The sequence below is a fragment of the Sipha flava genome, unplaced genomic scaffold (assembly GCF_003268045.1).
Source record: "Sipha flava isolate LNK unplaced genomic scaffold, YSA_version1 301_pilon_pilon, whole genome shotgun sequence".
Classification (NCBI taxonomy): domain Eukaryota; kingdom Metazoa; phylum Arthropoda; class Insecta; order Hemiptera; family Aphididae; genus Sipha; species Sipha flava.
In genome coordinates this window covers 116,347-141,974 of record NW_020272976.1, presented here as the reverse complement: position 1 = coordinate 141,974, position 25,628 = coordinate 116,347, and the positions used below count along the sequence as shown (strand labels likewise).

The 25,628-nt window shown below is 31.7% G+C and overlaps 2 protein-coding genes across 2 annotated transcripts in view; both read right to left on the bottom strand.

Moving 5' to 3' along the window:
• Positions 1-2,975: 2,975 nt before the first annotated feature.
• Positions 2,976-8,194, bottom strand: LOC112686227 (protein zer-1 homolog). The gene is made up of 10 exons (XM_025558428.1): positions 7,033-8,194; positions 6,832-6,971; positions 5,853-6,004; positions 5,591-5,793; positions 5,355-5,532; positions 4,293-4,454; positions 4,069-4,230; positions 3,857-4,006; positions 3,545-3,797; positions 2,976-3,294 (listed from the first exon to the last, which is right to left on the bottom strand). Exons 1-10 carry the CDS (start codon positions 7,809-7,811, stop codon positions 3,113-3,115), a joined length of 2,361 nt encoding a protein of 786 aa, XP_025414213.1. The 5' UTR covers positions 7,812-8,194; the 3' UTR covers positions 2,976-3,112.
• Positions 8,195-12,049: 3,855 nt separating this feature from the next.
• The window catches only part of LOC112686228 (LIM/homeobox protein Awh), a 47,653-nt gene continuing 34,074 nt past the window's right edge, over positions 12,050-25,628 (bottom strand). The window contains exons 4-7 of the mRNA XM_025558429.1: positions 17,527-17,744; positions 14,974-15,228; positions 14,322-14,456; positions 12,050-13,799 (exon numbers count right to left, since the gene is read on the bottom strand). Of these exons, the coding sequence (XP_025414214.1) occupies positions 13,717-13,799; positions 14,322-14,456; positions 14,974-15,228; positions 17,527-17,744 (691 nt within the window). The 3' untranslated portion in view covers positions 12,050-13,716. The remainder of the gene's footprint in view (positions 13,800-14,321; positions 14,457-14,973; positions 15,229-17,526; positions 17,745-25,628) is intronic.

The following is a 25,628-nucleotide window of genomic DNA, read 5'->3' as shown; positions in this document are numbered from 1 at the left end:
ATGTCACATTGTTCTCATGGTTAGTGTGTTTGTAGTATATTTGGAAAGTATTGTTATTCGTCAATATATGATTTTTCCCATCCATGCATTTATATACATATCAATTGGATATTTTAGAATAGTTGATTAATTTCTTTGATTGAAAAAATAAATGTCAAAATATAAAAGGAATGGTAAATCTATGTCCACCTGCGCACATGATTTCAGTATGTAACTTGCAAATTTAAATATAATTCATAACTTTTATTTTACTTTCTATTAATTATTAGGTAACAATGATTTTTTTATTATTATTATATTTTGTAATTCTATATCTTGTAATTTAACTCAAAACTGCTTTTAATATTTCTGGTAAGATTTTTATTGCGGTCGTCTTCAAAGCGTTCGTGAAATGTATCCACCACTCAATCTATGACTATTTTTAAATGTAACTAAAGTCCGGTTTAGAATAAGTTTAATATAGTAAAATAGTAATATAGTAAAATCTAAGTTGATATGCGAAGCAAATAAAATCAAACCAAAAATGTTTATTTGACACAAGGATAGCCAAAGGTATAACCAACCCTGTTCTGTACTATTAACTGGGTATTTGTTAATAAATGTTAAAAGTTAATCATAAAATGTATACAGGGTGTTTCTGAAATGGTTGAGGAAACTAGTAGACGCGCACACTCTGGAGTGGCCAAGTGAAGAATCTTTTGAAATTTTTTTTTCTATCTTCAACACTTGGGTTTTATTTAATTAACTTTACAACATTATTTTGAATCTAAAAATTATTACTTGTAAGAGATTTCTTGCAAATTTCTCATGTGAATCGATACGTAACATTGATTGTGGGCTTGTTTCACACTTGAATAATCAGGATCAAAAGATGTGGTGTGGTATATCGATTTGTAAGAGAACTCTGCAAGGTAAACAAAGTTGACGTTTATTTGTTGTTACTTTACATATCTGATTAATTATCACGGTTTTCGTTGAATTTAAAATAAATTTTGTTTAATTATGATTATTTTACAATTATCTCTCGATGGTTCGCAATCTTCTGCGGAACGTACCATGTACATACACAAAAAAATTATGTTCTTCAACATAATACATCATTACTGTTAGGTTAATTGTTGAAAAAATTTTAATCACTACTTAAAAATAAACGTTTTCAAACAAAAAACAGCAATTTGTTACTGATTTATTTATTAAAAATTAAGAGTATATGCATTATTAAATGGCATATAGCATTACAACATTTATAGTTTTCATAATATAATTATTTAATTTTTCTTTCAAGCAAATTACCTGTGAAATTCGCTTATTTATTGATGCTACACCAACCTATTCCGCAGATAATTGAGAGAACACTGTATGTAGAGTTATGTTTGTTATGTATATACATTTAATTTTTTTAGAAGTATTAATGTTATAAATTCAAAGTTCAAAAAATATATTATTTTCTTTAATTGAAAGATGTTAGTTTATAATTACATTAATATATCTGTGCATATATATATGTATAATAAATGATCTAAATATTAAACACACAAATAATACCATGTATAAACATTAACACTATATTATTTGTAAGTAATAATAATAATAATATATTTCAAATATTTAATTTGAATATGAAATAAAAATATGTTATAATGACTAGGATAGGTAGGACTAGTTTTAATAAATCATTTTAATATATCATAAAACTTAGAGCCAAGTGTAATCAACAAAATTTTGATTCATTTTATTTATTGTTTATGGTGTAAAATGATAATTTAAAAATTTTAGATTTAATAGAACTCAATGTTAAAATATATTAAAAATGCCCTTCTATTTTATAGATATACCTACATTTTAAAATTAAGATTATTCACTTTTATTAAAAATATTTATGTAACATTTCCAATTATAACATTTATTCAATCTTGCAATTTACTCATGACAAACTATAACTGACAAAATATAAACACAGTCAGTGGCAAGTCAGATCATAAATAAGTAATATATAAGCTTGTAAAAATCAAAAGTATTAAAAAAAAAAAAACATATGTACAGCAGTTAAAATAACTTGGCATATGAGCTATATATTATGGTAAATAATAAAAAATAACTAAAAATTTGTATTGGAATGTATTAATTTTTTTTTTTTTAATATATATACGTAGTGGTTTTCATAGATTTTAAAATTGATAGTTATAACAAAAATTTATTTAAATTTAATTATAATAGCAGTAAAGATACCAGTATGGATCAATTAGTTACATAATAACTATTAAATTCCAAAACGAATTTTAATTCTATTTTCTCTTTGAGTAATTATAAAATAGCAAGAGCATTTTAAAATTAAATATATAATTGCATTACATTTCATTATTTAAAGGTAAGTTGAATTCAGCTTTCTCGATTTGATAAATTACCAATACCAATGTAGGTTTATAAAATTTACCATGTAATAATTCAAAATATTCAATTTTATTTTTTAATCTACTTAAATTTAAAATTCGTTTTGGAATATATTACAATGCTTCTAAGGTTAGCTCTTTATTTAAAAATTCAATTGCGTATGGGTATTTTTCATGGGTAAACACAATTACAAACAAATATATATAAAAACAAAATAATTAAGTACATGGAAGTAATAATATGTAATAAACAATGATTAAAAAAAAAAAAAAAGGTTAGACCAAAATATAACATAAAGGACAACGTATCTTATAAAATAATTATTATGCATATATATTTATTCATACATTATACACATATGTATAAATAAACATTTAACATTCAACATACAATCTAATTTCAATATCATTTACACATAATACATATATTATAATATTATCATTCATGATTAACAAAAATGTGAGTGCTAAACAATAAATAATTAATTTTATCAGTTTAGTTAGTATTTGGTTTTATTTTTTTGAAATATTAACACTATATTCTTAGTCAATTTTCTATATACATATATAAAAAACAAAAAAAAAAAAAAACAATAATATATAGCGATAATAATATTTTTCAAAAAAATTAAACTCATTTTGCCTTCTGTTATAAAGATCAAAGGGTATAAATTAAATATTTAAATTTGGTAAGATGAGAAAGAAATAAAACTTCACAGATTTCACTGTGATGATTCTTCAACTGTGTTTTTCATATACATCAGACATTGATTAATAACCGTTTGAGCTAAACTATGTATAACACCAGGTTGATTATTGAGATTAAGGGCACTTTGTTCTTCAAGTAGTTCGCTCATGATCCTTAACCCACCTTCAGCTATCACAATCGAACAGTACTTTTCAGCTGAAATTAATATATAAGACTAATTCTTTTAAAAATACTCAAATTTGATTATCATTTGTTGCCATTAAAATTAAAGTTACAGTCTATGTTGATTAAACAAAAAATTTAAGGCTATTTAAACCCTAAAAATTAAATAAATTAAACTTTAATTTAGACTATTTTAACAAATAAATATTAAGTTTCATTACATTTTTAATTTAAATTAATCAAACACATAAAAATGTTAGAAACTTAATAATAATATACTTACGATATACTTTGGTAAGATTTGCTAAAGCCCATGCTGCCCAATGCGCACACTGAGGAGTGTGCCGAACTTGAGCAAGTTGCAATATTGGCTCAAAGGAACGATAATTAATATTTCGATCAGCATCTAAATTCCAATTTTGTATGGCTTTAGTCATACGATCTAAAACTTTATACCTAGATGGTGTTTTAATAGTCCATGCTTTATGACCATCTGACGCCAAATGTGCAATAACTCCAGCAGCATTATAACTAACCTATTTAAAAGATAATAAATTATATTTCACATTCTACAAGTAAATATTGTAATAAATACCTCTATTCCATCTTGCGTTGAAAATAAAAGTTCAGAAAATTCACTAATGAAATTAGGTTGCATGAGCCTAGGTCGAAGTTCTTTTACTTCAGCAACATTTCCTAATAATCCCATCATATTGCGCATCAGTTCATTTTTATCAGGAAAAGACTAAATCAAACAAAGTTCTTGGTTATAATAATATTATACTAAGATATTTTAAAAATGTCTACCTTTAAACATCCAATGAAATATTTCATTCCATACCCATCAAGGAACCTTCTACAATTTTTTGGAGCTTCATCTGTGACATTCCACATTGTTGACCAAGCTACTTCAAGAACATCATCACATACTCTTCGATGAAGACGATCTTTTATTATTGCCATCATTTTCTATACATAAAATATATTATAATGTATAATATTAAACAAATTAATTACATAATTGTTATTACTTTAATTGCACCAGCATCACCAAGTTCATTTTTTTGTTTATTATTTACTTGACATGCAACAGAGTTAAGTAAATAAATACCAATTCTTTGAACAAATCCTTCATGGTCACTAGTAGATACAATATGAAGCAACATTTGTACTAAACGTTTGAATTCAAACATCTAAAATTCAAATAAAAATGTTATTATTATTCACAGCAAATAATTATTTACTTAGGAAAAATTCTTGTTTCTGAATAGCATATAGTCTTTATTTGTATTATAGTCATAATTAATTTTAATAAAATTAATATCAAGGTTCTTTCATATTATAATCCTATTCATAACTTAAGTAGTCAATTTATTGCTCTATAATATTTTTTTAGGTTAAAGGATTAACCTTATTAAGCCTGGTAACATAAGTTATAAAATATAATGTATAATTTAAGTTTAGATTTTATTATGAAAGTGTTAAATGTGAAAGTGTTATCTATAAGAGTATATTTGCTTCCCTTTCTTATATTTCAAACTAGAATTAAAAAAAAAAAAACCTCTAATATCATTAAAAAAATATTAATGTTTTTTTTTTCAAATTTGTAGAATTGAAACGACCATCTAGGTCTTTATCAATGTCTTTTTTGCCTGAGAGAGATTGAGTGCACTTAATATTAATAAATTCATTAGAAATCTATTTATTAAATCATGTCAAACTGATTTAAAATGAGACCAATACAAATATATAAATTTTTATTTTATTTACACATCCAAAAGTTAAATAAAAAGGTTAACATCTTGAACAATTGCCAATAAAATTCATAATATTTATTGTTTCCTAATCAAAATTAAAATTCAAAGTCAAAGTCACCTGTTAAAAATATGTGAAATGTTATACTACAAATATCATAAAAAATTTAATAAACATTAAAATCTTTAGTTTATAAATATTTGTTAACATTTAAATAAAAGAAACTTTTTAACTATTTATACTAATCTGAAATATTAGTTACAAATACAAATTAGTTAAAATTTCTAAATTTTTAATTTAAAAACACATTGTTGCTTTTGTCTAAAAGCTATATTTACCACATCCTGAGGTATCCTCAATTGGCATAAAGTTAAACACCCATTGCGCATCATTGTTTCATCATAATTGTGATAATCCATTCCAGTTAATAATGTGGTTATAATTCGCCGTTTCACTGTGATATCATTTAAGAGTAGAGGCCGATCTTTATTTTTCACAATATAAAATAGGGTGGCACTAAAATAATTAATAGTTAATCAATATAATCAATAAAAAATAATTGATAAATACTAACCTTCCAGAAATTTGAATAAGTTTCTCTTGGACGTATCTAGTAAGTGCTTCTAATACTATATCTAGAGCCTGATCAATTTGTGTACACTGGTCATACCTCAATAAGTGGTAAAGGTCATTCAAAATGTTTTGGAGAAGTTTTGGTTTATCCATACATGATGCAGCAGCATTAAATATTTGTTCTTCATTTGCATCACCACTTATCTATGGGAAAAAAAGTAAATATTAATATATAGACTTATGACATAATTAATGAATATTACTATTTTTGCTGGAATATCATGTCGTCTACAAGCATTGTGCATAGTATGATATAAACCTAAAAATTCTAATGGATTGTCTACTCGATATTCTAAACCAGGAATGTCCGACTTTTTGCCACTTAATGAATCGCATAAAGAATATTCTGCTGTACCTAAATTGAATAAAACACACTTTTCAATGCATTATTATCTAATAGTATACAATAAATATTCGTAAATAACTTATCAAGGTCAAATATATTTAAAGTTTAATTAATAATTAAAATTTTTAAAATTAATTTCTTTACATTTTTAACACTGAAAAGCTCAATTCAATAGAATATTTTATAATTGAATAATTTTTCATTAAAATTATAATACTTAATAGTTGATCATTTTTAATTTTTATCAAATTTTACTTTTTTAATACTACTTAACAATATCTTAAATTAATATTAAAAAAATCTTATTTTATTTTGGAAATTTAAACTAATAGTTTTAAATAAAAAACAATTTATTTGGTTAGGACATGTGATTCATTCAATATCAATTTTAATGAAATGGCTCTAAAGTAGCATTTTTCTGTATCAGCCACAAATGAGATCAGCAAACAAAAAAGTGGGTTTAAGTTAATTTGTGTTTTTTCAAATTTTAAACATTTAAATTGATGGAAAACTCATTTTTAGTTAGCTAATAAATAATAAATCTTCAATTAGACTAAAAAAATAAAAGTTTATAAAATAAAAAAAATATAGAAATAGATCAATTTAAAACTTTTTTAAAAAGTTTTGTTAAAGTTTCAAATATAATTACATACTGAAGTATGTAAGAAATTTGACTAAATTATTTATTTAAGTTTTTTTTTTTTTTTTTTATAAATATATATGTTAATTTTAGAATTATTTTATTAAAATAAAAATATTTGGTTAAAATGTTTTTATATTAAATTTGATATTTTCAAACTATAAATCTTACTCCCTACCTAACTCAAGTAATTTACCTTTACCAGCCAAGTTAGTTCCTGATATATCTAAAGACATAAGATTCGGTAAACATTTGATGATTTGACCCAAAGTTTTATTTTCATCTTTATAAACACCTTGATCAGGAAAAGATTCTGTTTGCGAAATATCTAAAACACTGAAAACACATTTGTAGTGAATTTGTAAGCATAAAATGTACCAAACTTTAAAAAACTTACACAAGGGATTGCAGTGAACATATATGAGGAATAGCTCCATTTTCTTGTAAATTGTGTACATCAAAGAGTATCAATGTGTGTAAGTTGGTAAGTTGACACAAGTTCTGTAAACTTCCAAGATTCAAACAATAAGAGAGATCCAATACTCTAAGTTGCAAAAGTTTGTCAAGCATATCACCTAGAAACGTGTGATCTTTACTGTACGGCATAACAGACGGTTCTATGATAGCTCGTAATACTAAATGTTTTAAATTTGGTGCCTTCTTATCGATGTCTTTCGGAATATCATCTAAAGTCTGTGAACAGTTTGTGAGCTCGTTATTTAGAGGAGTGATTTGAACGTTTGGACCAATGGTTAACGAACGCAGATTAGCAGAGTATTTGAATATATTTGCATATGTCCTGTGCGTGAGATTCTGACAGTTTATAAGTGTGAGTTCATACAAGTTGTGCCGTAACAAGTATTCAAGTCCATTGTCCGTAATACTTGAATTATGTATGTGCACTGATATCAGATTGGTCTTGGTAACATCTTGAAAGAGATGAGCAAAACCATCCAACAACCCATTGATGTTCTGATAAGCTTCAATGAAAGGTTCACATATTTCACTGGGTAAAGCCAGTCCTTCATGCAATGTATAACCTTCAGGTGTCTCTGAACATATTGTGTTCAAATTGCGAGCTACAAATTTTAAGCACAAGCAGAACAGCGATTCGGGAACGCGTTCCTCTTTGTGTCTAAACTTGATTGGAATTCTTTGACGATCGGTTAGGTTCATAGTAAGAAAGCGTTCGCTAACAGTTCGAGCCAGTCGATTAAGAGCTTTACGTGACGGGCAACGTAGACAACTCGAAGTACATGATTCACATTGAGTTAGACGGAAAAAATTGCCCGCTCCGCAGAATGCGTCTAACGTTTAGTATGCCGTCACGTTTCGAGTTGAACTAAACAACAATTGAGATGCGATTTCCACCAACTGAATTGCACTTTGCTCGGGCGGTAAGTTTGATTGACGACGACGACGACGACGATCGGGCTACTGGGGTGAAGTACAATTCGCAAGAGAATTATTTTAAACCATTGTGATGTTGCGATAATACGTTACTACGTCGGTCGAGTAGAAAGGGAAATTGCAAAACTCAACGAAATCGTATATTTTTATACTACTATATGTATTAATAAAACGAGAACGTTCACGAACAATAACAATTTATCAGCTGTTCCGTTATCAGGGGCGCGCGACAGTGGTGCCAGGAGTCGGGACGCGTCACGTCCCGGCCCGGACGACGTTAGCGGAGAGAGACAGGGCTAAGTTTGCCGGGCGCGAGAAAAAGACGGAACGCGTTTCTTTTGTCGCGCACGGTCGTTGTTGGCGCCGAGCACGTCCACGGACTACAGCTGCTGCACTGATAAGCGTTTGAATCGCGTTGAAAAGTCGTTGGAACGCGAACGGCTCGAGCGGAACACCTTGGCCCATATATTGCATTTCCAAAGGTTAGTATAGTCCGTATCAAACACTGTGCGTAATTATAACTTATCGGAAACGCTTTCGCGTAATCGCCGCGGCCGCGCGCGGAAGACGGAACGCGTCCTGTGCCCGGACGACCGATTAAACGTAAATAATGTCTGTCGCACGCGCGCCCCGAACCCCGCCCCCGGTCCGATGGGTCGTAGCGAAACGCGATGCACCAACGGATATTACTTACGAAAATTAATTTTAAATCGATTCTGCTGCAACCCGATAACAACGTACGGAACGATGTCGATAAGGATCGTTTATGCGCGTGGTGTGCTGGAAGACGATACGAATTTCATGATTTTCAAAACGTTAAGATTTATGTCCTCGTCGAAAACCTGTGTCGTGATTCTTCGAAACACGTCTGGTGAAACGAAAAATGTACGTCGGTTGACGATCGGTCGGCTGCGTGACATTATCCTTTTCCGTTGTACCCATCGGAGATAAATAAGACTTAAATAAATTCCTTTGTTTTCGCATGTTCAGACTTGATCTTATTGACTTTTAACGCTCGTAGTTTTTAATTCCAACCCGCTCGTACTTATAAAATATAATAAAGCTCCACGCATTTATTTATTTATATTTTAATTTTTGTTTTTATTAGTATTAGCATGCGATCTATGAGGATTGTTTCATCTTATGTGTCTACCAGTCTTGTAAAGAATACTTTAATTTTGTATTCAGAATACGTATTCGAATAATTTAAAAAAAATGTTTTCAGAATATATATTCGAATACTTTAAAATGTATTCGAGTACTTAAAGTATTCGAATACTTAAAAAATATTTTTTTTTGCCAATTTATGTTAATTTTGGAATAGTTTGGAAGTTAATGTTTGATGGCAAATTTTACTATTTAATGCATAAAGTAAATGAAAAAATAAATACTAAATATTACATATTTTATATCAGTTAATATTTAATATACCAAATATTCAAATATAGTTATTATTGAATTGTGAATACCAATTGTATTAAAAAATGCACGTTTTCATTTAAATTCCTCTTGATTTTAATATTTTTATTAATAAAATATTAAAATACACCACACATTATATTAAGTAAATACATACAGACTACAGTACACCATAATTCCAATGTAATCTTTTATATACCTACATAATTTAAAAATAATCATATTCATTATTCATTTATATTTCCACTGAAATGACTGAAGAGAAAAACTATTGTTCGTAATTTATTATATACTATATAAAATTTAAAAATTGCAGTTTTGTCCCAAATTTAAAACAATTTTATAAGTTCAGATAAAAGTATTTTTATAATGAATAAAAAATACAAAAAAAAGTATTCAGAATTCATATTTGAATACTTTTTATGAAAAGTATTTAAAATAGTATTCGAATACATTTATTCGAATACTTTACAAGACTGGTGTCTACCGTTTGAAGGGTATGATGAAATGCATTTCCGTCACATAATATTTATCGACTTTACCGAATTTCAACGTTTAAAATAGTGTCGTTACCAATGAAATACTGTCATCATTGACACTTGGTATCTAATAGATCTTTGAATCGTGCAATATTGCATCAACAGCGATGTCGGGTTATCCCGGTATTATATTGTTGCATGTATTAATTATAAATACCAGTACTTATGTTACTAGTATTTATAATCAACGATATTAGTAACGAAAAAAACAGGTATTTTATCGAATTCTATTGTATACGAGTTTATTGATTTTAGTAGGGGTTGTTGTAGTCGAACATTTTAGAACTGCAGCCGTTGTAAGTTCAACATAAGTTCGTAGCGTCAATTTCTGAATAAATATGGAGTTTATAACAAGTCTAAACCATTAATACTTATAGATGGATATAATATTGTTTAAATGAAATGCTATGGAATGATATCCGTCGTTGTAGCTGCAGTAAGAGTAGTTGGTAAGTGTTTAATACTCAATTCCAGTAAGCAATGAAATTGCAAAAAGGAATATCAATCATAACCATGACAAAGTCGAGGAAAATATTATTAGGCGGCAAACGTTGAGTAATTGTTTAAAGAGGAAAGCTGTGGAAGTTGTTTTTGCAAAACCTTCAAAATTAATTATATTTGAACTAGTTATATTGATTATTATATTACCGTGCAGTTGTGGCTACCCTATACTCAAGTGTATCGACGGGTGCACATGATTTTGGTGGGTGAGAGGGTAGGTGCTTGCAGTGTGTTCGAACGGCTGTACATAATATCTACACATACAACATTTTATAAAAATGTTATTTCCATATTACAAAAAATTACCTACTCTTGTTGATGGGCGAGTGTCCATTTTAGTAATTTAGGTACACGTGGTAAATTTACTGTAGCCGCTGTTATTCAAGCATGATTCAAAGGGTGTGGGTGAATTGCGGCTCGGCGTGTCGTTTCCGGTGTTGGAGACCGGTGAATTCCGGCCCGATAATATTTTAGCCGTAGGTTAGTTGCGGCCCGACAATATTTTAGCTATAGGTGAGTTGCGGCCCGAATAATTATCATTACCTATGTACCTATTGGCTAGTAACTATATGTACGATGTGGTGTTGGCATTTAGTGATAAACAAATTGTTCAATACGTATGGCAAATTTTATCTTTATATAATTTTATATAATATAGATCGTTTTATTGTATTATCTATTGTAATAATATAATATGTATATATAATAATTTATAATTATTATATATTATATTCTGGAAACGCAAAATATTATTATATTTATTAGCTTATTTTTCACACATTTTCTTTTTATTATATGTTAACCAAAACAATAGCTAAAAAATGAAATTACTATTATTATTATTATTAATTTACGATTATTTTTTTTTCATTTATATTCTTGAAATGACAAATATTAATAATATACGACAGTATTAGAAAATACGTAGTATTAATAAATTTATATTGTGATGTTTATATACATGTACTATGTATAGTTTATATTATATATGTAGTATATAGATTATTGCATGGGTCGCAACTCGTAAGCACCTTTCATAAACCCGGGCCGCAACTTTTACGTGCCTCTTATACACCCGAGCCGCAACTCGTAAGTTATTTAGGGTTTGGACCGCAACTCATCAACACCGGATTCAAAATATGAAAACGCTTAAAAAAATTGTTGTTGGGTGACTCCTCGTGTCGTGGTCAATCTCAATAAAAATACGCTAAGTCAATCAAGAATAACATATAATTTTTATTCGATTATTATTTACTCGTATGGATTATATTTATTAGGCTTATTTACAATTTATATATAAATTACAAATTTACACGCCAAAAAATCAAATTTTCATAAAGATAATAATAATAATAATAATAATATAGATAATAATAATAATAATAACAAGTTTCGATTCAAATATCCGATCTATCCAAATAAGATACACTATATATTTAAGACCATTGTGTATGTATAAAACGTCGAAGATTTGCGCATTATTATTACAAATACATTATTTAATATGAGATAATGCAAAAACAACTATACATATTATATATAATAATAATACTACGTGAGATGCTGTTTTAGTGATAGTAAAAAGACACTTAAAACTAATAAAATTATTTAATTTCATTTAGATAACAATAAAATATTTTCGGTGGTTTTGGGGAATATATGAGTAAAGTTTGCTTATAGGAATACTTTATACATTACATAAATATATATATATATAAATTTGTGTATGGGTAACGGACGGCTGAAAAAAAGCATTATTTTTGTTTTATTTATCTATTCGACTCGGAGAAAACTATCGAATACAACCAATGATTTACAAATAAACTACATCTAAAATATTAAAAGGTACACAAAATTTCAGAAATCCTCCGTACATAAAGTAATAAAGTTTCTGCAAACTTATAGAACAAAAACAAAATCGTTTTACCCATAAACACAAAATTGTGATGTTATATTACAGTATGGTTTATGATAAAACTAATAAGTAGTTTTTGATTTTTTAAAACATGTTCTCTAATATTTCTCTACGTACTACTATTGAAAAACGTGATCGTCTAACTATATTAAAGTGTACGCGTATTATTTAGGTACCTACATGTATTTATATAGTATATTATTATGTATGCATGGATAGTTTAAAAAAAAGTATAATATCCGACTAAAAGTAAAAAGTTTTCCGTAGAAAAGCGCACGAAAATGACTTTTCCTTGAGCTTAACCAAAAAAAAAAAAAATGGTAACTATGTATACATCAACATAAGGACCGGTGGGGACGCGATGGAACACTAGTATGTATTTTTTTCGTTCTTCGATTCCGGCAGCTTTCACGGGCCGAGTTGAACCACCAGTCAACTGTTTCGCGGCGGACGGGCGCGAATCACGCGTATTACGGTAAACATTATAATAAAAAAGTTTGCTCTCATCTACTAATCATGAAAGTGTTAAAGATGGCGTTGCGTCCGGTGGCGTCACGATGTCGTTTTTTCTAGCCTATTGTTCCCAACAACTTTTGAGTGGGTTCAGTGTTGGTTGATAGTGGATAGATTTTAGAAAATGGTGGGAACTATTTGCATAGTACAGGCCACGGTAGCCAGACAATGGTTTAATGTCTACATGCGGAGTATATTATTGACTTCGGTTTATATTACACGTGCAGGTAAATGGACCTTGTGCTGTGCGATTCCTGTTCAATAAAGCGTTAGTTAAAATGTAAATATATGATAAATGATAACAGTCTAAGAGATAAATATAACACCACGGATGGGTAGTGTTGTAGTTATAGCCTTGGGGTTTTTGGACTAGTTGCGATCCAAAAATTTCGTGACGCCACTGGTTATATTCAATTTCGGTTTTATTTCTATTGCAACTCTTGTGTCGTCAAATTCGGGATATTATTATTACGTTTTCCGTGACCACTAAAACCGTTATGACTGCAGTAACCGATCGTGTATAGTTCCCTGTCTAATAATGTTCTTTCTACATTTACGCGACGGATGGAAAACATACCAAAGCGTGCGCCGGAAATCAAACCTTAACCCAAATTATTACAATTATATATCACAGTGAAAATAATATTTAAAAACACGTTGCTTCTCGTTTAAGACGGTTTCGGTCCTCATCAGGCCACTCTCGCGCACTCTCGCGACATACACATCAATAGGGCGGCGGCGGCGGTGGTGGTGGACGGTTGTCGATACCACCGCGGTCTTCGTCTCATACCGGATCGCTGTTTCTGCCCACTGAACACATCATGATGGAGTCCTGAGACAGGTCATCGAGCGACGATGTTTCAGAGGCTGCAGCATAATCAAAAAAAAAAAAAAAAAACATTTAAGGTTTATTTTTTATTACTATTATTGCTATTGTTTTACGTATCATAAAAGATATGTTTTTGATATATCAAGTAAAAAAAATGAATTAGGTAATGTAGTTTGAATCGAGAATCGAAGATAAGGAGTATGATGGAGTTGACAGAAGAATAAAATCAATTTGGAAATAGTGTAAGTGAGAAACAATATTTTGCACATGTGGATGGATGGATAAATATAAAACATACTCGCAGGGGTGGATCCAGACCAAGATGATAAGAGGAATTTTAATAATGTAAAAAACATAGACTTTAGATAAAACGTTACCGAGTTCTAATTAATTTTAAATATATTTTAAAATATGGTTGGTAGGTATGCCTAAAACGTTTAAAAAGGACTGAATTCCAATGGGTTATTTTTGATAGTAGTGAAGGGGAATCAAGGAAGGCTGATTACGCTCCTGAATACGGTTCTGTATGATAGTACATTATTTTATGTATTGTTATTTACCTGGGTTCTGAGGAATGTAAATAGGAGATCCTCTTTGGTGTGAATGGTTCGACGATGGCGGCTGTTGAAATGAATACGTTAGGTGTAGGTTTATGTGTCGATTGAAATGGTTTTCGGAACTGTTTTGATGGTGAACTGCAACAAGATTTATGTTTTTTATTAATCTGTGTGTAATATTTGTTTTAAGGTTACACAAAGTAACTGCCGATAATTGTTAGTTTTCAAAAACTACGAATATTTTATTCGATAACATTTTTATAATTTTAAAAATCATTTTTTTTTTTACTATGAAAGTTGAGAGTAAATTAAATTGTATTTAATTTAAAATGTTTGATTTTCAACTCGCAAAACAAAGCACGACTTAGTTATCGATTGTTTGATTTCACCTAGTAAACCCTTTATCATAACTAAATCGTAATGGAGACTTTAATGTCAATATGACAAAAAAATATCCGTTTGCAATGTCGATTATTAGTCGAAATCGAAATCATCTGTTAATCCTAATCTAATTTAACGTAAATAATTAACTATAGTATTATAAACGTACTCAATCAGTTCTTTAATGAGGTTTAAACATAGTACGTATTATAATTAAATATTTTAATATTAAGTTTTAATTTGAAAATAACTTCTATGTATATTGTATACATACGTAATCCGGATGGAGTGCTTTTCACTTTTCCTGTATGTAAGTGTTTTTTCTGCCTTGCCCTGGAGTTTTGAAACCATACTTGAGTTACTCTTTTACTTAGTCCGGTGATTTGTGCTATCCTTTCTAAATCCTGACCGTCGGGATTAGAATCCAATTGAAAATTGGCTTGTAACACCTGCAATTGTTCTTCTGTGAATGTAGTCCGAACTCGTTTTGCTTTATTCTTGCTATGATAACTTTCTGAATCTCCACCCTCTGAATGAAAAACAATCGTTATTGGATAAGTATTTTTTACATTTTTTTTTTTTTTTTTTTTGTATAAATCGAAAATTAAAGTAAAGGGATGTTATTACAAGCGTATTCGTATATTATTATGACTGAAAATTATTTTTCAGTATATTATACTGTTACGTTTTGTTATATCTATGTAGAGATATTAATATGACCGAGTGATTCGCGGGATCAAAGCCGGATTAAGATCATTTCAACTGTCGCCGCAGTGTATTTACCCTCTGTGATTGAAGTATAAACTGTAATTACAGAGGAGAATTTAACCCTTTTGAACGCGATTCGACCGGATATTCAAGGTGCTTTATACAATAATTATGATGGTTCAATCTCACGGCCGTGATTTGAATAACCAACGACGCAATAAAATATGTATGTATATTATAATATTCATATACTATTGTTTAGTCAAACACAAGTGCGTGCTCATAAATTTGTGTTCAAAAATTAACTATATCATATAGTATGACGGTGTGACAAAATTATTTTTATTTTTGGCAAAACGATAATATATTGTAAATGTTATGTGGATTTCTTGAAATTGCCGATTCTATGAAATCAGTAAGGCCAATAAGTATATCATTAAACTAGCATGCACATCACTAGTGAGAAAATATTGAAGACTTAGCGCGGTAAAGTTATGAAAGGAAAAAAACGCATCGATAAAGTTTTCGACGTAAAAGAATACACTCTCGGCGAAAAGAAATGCGTTTCACGCGTTGATTTCGAAAAATCAAGTTGTATTCGTCAATCAATTACACCAACAGTAGTTCTAGACAACGGCGCGGACGTGTATTGCAGTTATCCCGTACACGTGTACGTCTAACTGTAGACATATAGTGGTAACAACCCGTTATTATCACGTCACGAGGGACAGTGCACGGAAAGACGGCGGCGTCGGCCAATCGAATTAACCCGGTTTTCCGGGGTCCGCGTTTATAGTATTGTGTATAAAAATATAGACCGCTTTCAGCGGAATATATAGTGATGATGACATCATGTTACGGGTGGAAGCGAGTTGCGTGAGTATAAATGCGGGGTGGCATTATTCCGTTTGTCTTTTTTTTTTTTTTTTTTTTTACCGTCGAAACTCTATATTCGATTATCGCGGGCAAATTCGATTTAGCGCGGCGATTTCACGGTTGATGGATAAACAATAGAACTACCCCTGCAACAGCATCTATTTAACGTGCCACGCGCACGCGCCCTTAACGCAAGCACACGAAGTTGACCTAATTATAATGGACGCGGGACGCGGGGTCACTGTGTTTACCGAAAGGGTCGCGGGCCCTTGAACAAACGTGTCGCTAAGACGTCACTATTGTATATGTAAATATACTTATGATACTGTAGTTGGGCGAATCATAATATTCAAATGCGTGCCCGGTGTAAATTCGTATACCAAACCTAATTGAATTTTATAACATTCGTACTATAATCACGTATGTTATAAATCCGGGTTTTGGATTTTTCATAACCATTGAATTTTAAATACCTAGCCAAACCTAGTAAATATATCAAACATGTTTGTGTAGTGTATACTTTGGTTTTCAACATGTCCTTCTCCCCGGGACCAATCAAATCAAAGATACCCAGACAACGCGGGTATGTACGGGGATAAGTCGTATTGTTTGTCTTTTGATCGCTCATCATTTAATATTACAGATCATGGTCTGGGGTTTCGTCGGCGTTTACAAGTTGGGTCCCAGTGTTTTTCAGATAGTACACTAATTGAATTCCACAATTTTACAAGTACTACTCTAGTTGAGTCCATACTAAAAAAAAAAATGTCGCTTCTCGTTTTTACAGACTTAAGACGTCAGTTATCAATAAATTAGAACACAGATATGGTTTTTTTTCTTAAAGTTTATAATACATGGTATATAATTATTAATCGAAAATTAAAATACTGGTATATGGTAAATAAATAAATTAAATGATTAAAAAAGTTAAAAGTTTACACAATTGGTAAATAATTTAAATAATAGAGCTTTTACAAATTAAAATATATTAATTTTATAATATTATGAAGTGTATCAATACATGTGAGGTACAGGTTTTATACTCATAGTGGTTGGACTGAACTATAGGTAGCATAGTATAGTATAGTATAGTATGTTATGATTTTTATAGTCGGACCGAACTCGCATGCTATTTTTTTTATAATCGGATCCAATTAGTCGTTTACCTTTATCATAAATATTATCTGGGACCCGACTCGAATACGCCTGGTATCATTTTTACATTTTTAAGAGTGGACTGTACCTGATGAACTGGTAGTGCCACCGTCGACGATATCCAAATAATGTGGTTTACATAAAACGCGACCTTCGTGTAAAGCAAACTCCTCTCCGGTATTCAGTTGTCGATCGCAAGCGTCACATCGGAAGCAAGCCAGATGATACACGTGGTCCCGGGCTTTCCGCACCCAATGCGACGAGGATATGCCTTTCGAACATTTTGAGCACACTGTACCGAAACTCCTGAAACAATTTTCAGCCTTTAATAATTATATTATTACTACAATGGCGTTTTCTTATTTTGAAAAACTAAAATTTTGATATTTTAAGCTCAATTTATTAGGTATTAAATTTATCTCTAAATTATACCATTTAAATGTGAAAAAAAAACAATTTTTTTTACAAAAATATGTATAGTTATTTTCTATAATGTAAATATAGGTTATATATATGGTGGAAAAACAAATAATTATAATCGGGACCGTATTTAAAAATTTTGAGCCCTAACCTAACACTTATTATTTCGTCCATAATCGAAATTTTTTAATATTAAAATCTAACTTATAAATGAAAATTGTTTGATATTTTTTTTTAATTAACAAATTAAACAAATTATAACATGATAAAATATACTATTTTCTTTTATTTATTGTCTTATTTTTTTTTTTCATTAAAGTACATAATTTTTAAAATAAATTTTGCTAAAATATTTTACCACCCCCAAGCATATGCCTACTTGTGCCCTCCCAACATAAATACAAGCCTGATTATAATAGACACAGAGTTATACTCATATAGAGTGTATTATAGCAACAAAGCATTTAACAATCCGTAGTCGGACTGTTAATACTTATTTATTCAAACGAATTAATAGAGGCACATAACAACAAGCTATATGTGAAAATTGTTAAAAAAAAATTTGTGATTTAAACCACCCCCGCCTTTGTTTCTAGCTTTTAATTCGTAATGTATACGCTTACAATCACTGGCGTATATAGGTTTTCATTTCGGAGGGGGCCGATTATGTATTTGATTTTTGGGTGGAAAGGAAGGAGGAAGCACACTATTACGAAATAAATTACTTTTACACTATAAGACTTCTTGACAGTCTTTACACCATCAGAAAAATAAGAAACTCAATTTTTTTAATGATTTATTATTTTTTTAAAGTATAAAAACTACATTATAATAAACAAATTTTTTATTAGAGTCACTCAAAATTCACCACATATTTTCTTAAAAGAATAAACATATTTTATAAATATAAAATTTTAAATTATCGCATAAGCAACATTCTCAGTGTCGCGAAAAATGTTCGTAAACCCCCAGCATTAAGACATATCCATGTTAAAAATAACAATCTTTAACAATGGTGTTTTTCATTTCGGAGGGGGCCCGGGTCCCCTCGCCCCCCCCATAAATACGCCCCTGCTTATAACCCATCTTAGAATATTTATTTTATTTTTTGTCGTTGTAGTATTACAAATTATTATCGCGAATTAAACGCTAGAAACAAAGGCGGGGGTGGTTTAAATTAGGAATATTTTTAACAATTTTCGATTCCCCGTGGACGAGAGGACGGCATCCATACGTTTTGGACCCATTTACGAATTCGACATTTCGTACGCGCGTCAGCTGCAGCGTTAATTGCACAAAGGCTGCAACGCTGAACGCGTTACACGAACGGCAGGCGTTATACGCGTTGACGGATAGCTCAGTCCGGACGATTTTACCCGAATACATTTATGTGCACTCGTATACGTGCTTTAATTGTGTACGTAATGGAACGAACGTATTGTTTATTCGTGGCAAATACGCGCGACCAGTGTGCGGTACAATCACGACATCCCGTCATTCCGACCGAACGCAAAGGCCGGGCAGCGCGCGCGGTTACGCGGGTAAAACGCGTCGCGCCGAGCGCGCATCGCCTGTGTTTTTAGCAGTGAATAATGTACACCGAACAGCGGAATACATTCTCACCGGACCACCGTGCGTTAAATCGAACGGGTAACACCCGGCCAGGTATACAGCGCATGCATACTAAACGCGGAGTCTGTACACACGCGCGAATGCGTGTATATGTGTGCACGCGTACGTACGTATTGCGCTGCACAATGCAGTATCGGTGCACGTACTTGTATATGTGTATGCGTATAAAAGGGATGGACACAACACGTGTGAATTGTTCACACCGTATGCAAATGAACCGTCCTCGGTGTGCGTGTGCGCGCGTTTATACTATATTCAGCTCCTGTGTGTTCGAGAAAGCCGACCCGGTGGATATGTATACAGATCCACTGCGTGTACATGTTATAATATATAAGGTAGCCGCTGTCGGAATGTTAATTATTATTGTTGACGTACGGTTTTTTAAACGCATTTTTCACCCATTACTATTCATTTATATATGCATTATGTTCCCGAATTATTTAAAAAAAATAAAAATAAAAAAATAGTAAACTACGGCAACCAAAAGCGTACGCTTTTTGTGTTGTAAGTACCTGTATACGTAGCTATTCGTCGTATCAAATGCATGGTATATGCATGTAAATTACGTGTACGTAAAAATATTTGGATACTTGTACACGCGTACATATGGGTCCGTATGAATCGTGTCGATAAATTACGTTGTCGTTCAGGTTTTATCAATGACGGTTTACGGGCGTATGCAGGTGAAGAGGACGTGCGAATCAAAAAGGGTGAGACTCGTAGATGCAAGAAAACTGTCAGGTTATTCGTAAAATTAATTTTTTCGAGGTACAAACTAGATAATATCTTCAATCAGAAATCTCTTATCACTGCGATGATCGGTGCACTCCTTCGATATCGTGTTCCTTCGCGCAAATTATAAGATACACACTGTACTGCTGAACAGGAAACTTTCTTTAAAACTGAAAGTCGTTTTTATTCCCATGCGCGATTCAGTCTTAAATAGTTTTATTGTTCTGAATTAATATCAGTATCTAAAATATAATGAAATATCATTCTACAAATATGTGAAATAAATATAAATATAATAATGTTAATATATATAAATGTATATTATTTTGCTTATCGGTTACCTTATATGGTAGTTTATACATTAGTTGTATACGAATAATAGTTTTTAAACTATCGAACACTCAAATAGTGATAATCGCTAATTCCTTCATCCTATTAATTTTGGTCAGTAAATATTATTTTTGCACGTTATATATTTCGGTATAAGGCTTTGTGCATATTAAAATATACGTTATTCATCCAAGGGTTGAGCGGTAAGTGAGAACATTTGCATATAATATACTTTTTATATTAATATAAATAATATATATAAATTACGCCGTGTAAGGGTAATAATACAAAAGTAGAAAAACGTTCGGTGGTTCCAAATAACATCATCTCGCGGCAATGTTATTTATACATTATATTAATTGTTTTTAAAGTTTTTAAACCATTCGGAATCGTTAAACCAAAATTTCATCCTTGGCGCATTGGGTGTGACCGGAAAAGGTGAGTAACAAAAACGTTATAGGACTGCAATGAATATTTGAAAAAATTAAGTAAAACGTACCTATACAGTTAAAAAAAAAAGTTATGTTTTTTTCTCACCGTACCTTAAATATTATTCATACGTTTATTTCACTAATAGATTTTATTACTGTTAATATTATACTACATGAAATCAAATACCATTTATATTCCTACCTGTATAGTTGTTGTTTGAATATTGTTTTAAAATTATTTCAATATAGAATATCTTATTAAAGTTAATGATTCTCATCATGGTCATGATATACGGTGATATATACATAATATAAAGTTATGAATACATTTTCGATTTTCGGAATTAATAAAAAATTAAAATCGACCTACGACAGCGTGTGCATTCGTCTACGTTTCGTGGGCATGGCCATAATACAACCGAAGTAACAAGTGTCTGGGTTATTTTGTTTAAAAACTTTTATATAAATAGTCAATAAATTATTCTATGCATTAATTATATTTAAAAACCGAAGTAGATTGTATTATAATTATCTTATGAACCTCTTATGCATAAGATACCATAAAGGTATGCTCTAAAATTCTTAGGTATATAGTATACGATTTGTCCAATTCAACTGAAATCTTAGAAGTTATTATGTACACAATTTGTTTCGTATTAACGTAACTTGGACAACAATTTATCCGAGGAAACTAAAATATGTATTCGAAAGCACATTATGTATTATGTGTTTGTGTAAAGGAATTAAATAAAATAGAGGGAGTAGTTGGTTGTAAGATGTCTGGACTATATAATAAAAGCAATCTTTTTAAGTAAAGTTTTTGTGAAAAAAGTAAATAAAAGTTTTCACTATCTACATCCGAGAAATGTTTTTTTGTCCTTATACATTATGTAAATAACGGGAGGAAACAAACCTTACAATTGAAAAAAAAGAGCAGCTCAATGAGGAAAAAAAGAGAACGGGCATGTATATATGCGGTATATATATATATATATATATATATATATATATATATATATATTGGGGGTAGAATCGTAGTAGAAAAGTTTCATCCGGTTGAGCGCGTGTGCGGGCGTGCAAAGACAGCTAATCCAATTGGTCGTCCAATCAGCTTCAGCGAAGGCTACCCCACCCTCGTCTACTCTATGTATCCCGTCGTCACTTCAGTTACGATGACAAACTTATAGGAAGGGAACGATAGGAGAACAGCTTGTCACAGAAATGTGGGTAAACGCGTGCGTCCGTCTATACGAAAATATCACGTTGCGTATTTGCTTAAAAATATTATACAGTGGTACACATGTTCCATAAAACGTATAATGTACATAAACGCAGACGAGAGGAGTGAACTTAATATGCTTAATATGGTCGTTCAGCAATTTTGTAGTAGGACCGAGCAAAACATCGGTAAAACGTACCTTTTAAGATATTCATATTTAAAAACTCTATGACAATAAATCACACTAGCAACATAGCAGTTGAGATGTATTTTAATCCCAGCATACCGATCGATCTATCGACGTGATAAGGGATCGGAAAATCGTTTTAAATTATTTTTGATCGATTCTCCTAGATGTTTTAAATTAAATACTGGAAAAATCTAAAAAATAACTATTTTTGATATTTTGGCTACTAATGTGTTCAATTTTGTTTTGTGGAGTTTAGGGAAATCAAATCAAAAAAGTAGAAAAGTCGATCTAAAGTAGACTGCAAGTCTGTTGTTATATTTCTTATCAGAAACCACTGCTTCCGATCCCCTTAACGGCATGTGCTATAATTGCATAACAAGGTGTAAGCGCGCGTATTACAATCATGGATAATATGGGAATACTCGTATATGTACCATGTTTGGCGGTAAATTAAAAGTGTTAAAAGACTCAAAACTCAAGTAGGATCAAGATCAACGTTCCTCGAGGGCGGGAGGCCGCTGTGTCACGCGCGGACCGAGAAAATGCGTGCGATATTAAAACGATGACGAGTATGAATACGTATGCGCGAGGCGTTATGACAGGAGGTCAACATCGACGTGTCGTCGATCCGTTCCTGCGATGCATGCACACCGGAGAACGCCGTCGACGAGCGGGGGATGAAAAAATAAAAAATAAAATAAGAAAAACAGTCGCCCGGCACATTACGGGTGTTATTCATATTATTGTTTGCGCATACACACATGGTCTCGCGGTGTGTGCACGGGCGGCGCAAAGTAATACCGATAATAATATACTAATATCATTACTGCGGCGCACGCGAATAACGAATAATACACGCGCGTACATTTATTATAAACGACACGCGCTGCCGAAGTCGTAGTGAGAGGATCGTGACCGGAATTATTCTTTTCATCTTCGCGAGTGTCTCTTTTGAGCGAAGTCGCGACGGGTCACCCTCCTCGTCGGCCGCCCCGTTCGTTCTTTAAAACAACAACGCGACATAAATATATTACAATAATATCGAAACTTTGCCGCGGACGGCTGAGAGAGGAGCTGCTTTTCGTACGGCGTACGCGTCGTCACGTTGCACGTCGTCCCCGACCACGTTGTGCACTACACGCCGTTCGGGACGTGGCCTGTGTATTGATAACGTGCCCGGCCACTACGTACCGTGGTCGTGTATTATGTACATAATAATATTGTTACACTTTGCTGTGCTCAATTGTACAACTCGGTAATGCTTTATCACCCTCGGATGGGGGGTGGGGGATTAAACCGTGCACGGCGAGGTGGCCGTCGGACTCGGGGGGCTTCGACGGAATTTTTCCCCTCGGTCTTGGATGTCGTGTAAGCTCGTAGATAAATAACTTTGTAACACATCTCATCGAAGTAACCGCGTTCGATTAATGTAATAATTACCGTGTCTTGTTGAATTGTTTCCTATCCACTTTTCGTTAGTATCCATCTAGAATCTATAGGACCAACAGTCTAGAATCTATAGGACCAACAATTAATAATGTACGATACAATACACTACGTTTCACAATGATAATTATGACGTTTTGCATATATTAATAGTAATATTAAAAATATAAACACTTCTTGCACCCTTTTCAAATTTAGCGGTATAAAAAAATGAAAAAAAAACGTCTATAAATTGTATACAGCACAGTTCATGTAAAAGCAGTTACTCTCCCGCTGACTAGGGTTAAAATCTTAATTTAATTAAAGAAACATCAAATATTTAGTGGAAAACGCGACACGTTTTTCATCAATTCGTAAAACGTTACGCTGCACGGAAATCCGATCTAACCGCGGTATAAATCACCGCGATTGTTTGTCAAGCGGCACTTTTGTTCGGTTTCCTTAACGATAAAATCCTGCGCGTTAGGGTTTTTGAAAAAACGCATACGTATACGCCGTACACGTGACCCAACAGAACTAAAGGCGAGTCGAGAAGACGCGCGCGCGTTGTTCTCGTGGCGGTGATATTTTCAAGAGACACGTATTTGTTCAAAAAATTTTGACGATAATCAAAACAAAGTGGCTGTGGGAACATTTTTTTTTTATCAAAACAAATCCGTTGTTTGCTTAGATACCTAATAAAAATATGGAAGAGGAAAATAATAATAAACGGGCCGCCGCCGCCGTCTTAACTTGACTGTCAGCCTATGAATATTTCTCATCGGGGGTGCCCTGCAGACACGACGCAATAATAATAATAATAATATATAGACATATATCGTTACACGTTATTTCAATGCAAACGTGTTATAATAACGTTCAACTGTGATAATCGCGCCGCACGTCGTTTCATAATATACATAATATATATACACACACGTGTAATAATATGTGCACCTATACATAGTGTTTACGAAATACGATGTGTACGAGTATAGCAGACTACACGTCATCGATGCGCAGCAGTGGTTATTTCTGTACGTAACACAAACCATAGACAACAATTACGGCCACGGCTTTATCTAACGTCAGATTCGATATTGTTTACACGAAAATCGTGTTATGGAAGTTATTGTATCGACGTATAATTGATGAATGGACAGTTCGTAGCACTACGAATGAGAATGCGGATAATAATATTTAATATGCGTTATAACGGGCTAATTCCCGTTGGATGAATTCCCCGAGGATTTATCGCAAAATTAATTTGATTTTAGATTGTCTTTTTTCTAAATAAAAAGTCACACAGTTACAACAATAGCGTTGCGATGAAAAGAGTGAAATTTAGTGGTCAAAATTAAAATTTTTGTATTTACGACGATGCAACATGGTCAATGTTTGAAGTACACTGTTGTTGGACTCTTTTTAAGGGCCTCCGACACGGATGAGTTGATGGCTGAGGGCTTGCTTCATAAACATGTCAGAATCCATGCGTACCAGATGGCGGAAAGTCGTTGTATGTAAGTCCGGGTAGACCTTGCAACCTTACAGACGTAAGACGGCGATAGTATGATAGGGTTTGGTGACAACATTAGTAACACATTTCAGTGCATGGATGATTTGTAACAGGGCACGTAAAGCTGTTATCTTCTTTTGTTCTAGACAACGAAACTACAAAAATGTTACCATAGAAAATGAATGATAAATTGTAAACAATTAGATAAACAATGAATACTCAGTTGATAAAAAAAAGAGGACGAATACGGTTTTAAAAATTGTATAGCAATTAATATTAATGAGTTAGTGGCGCC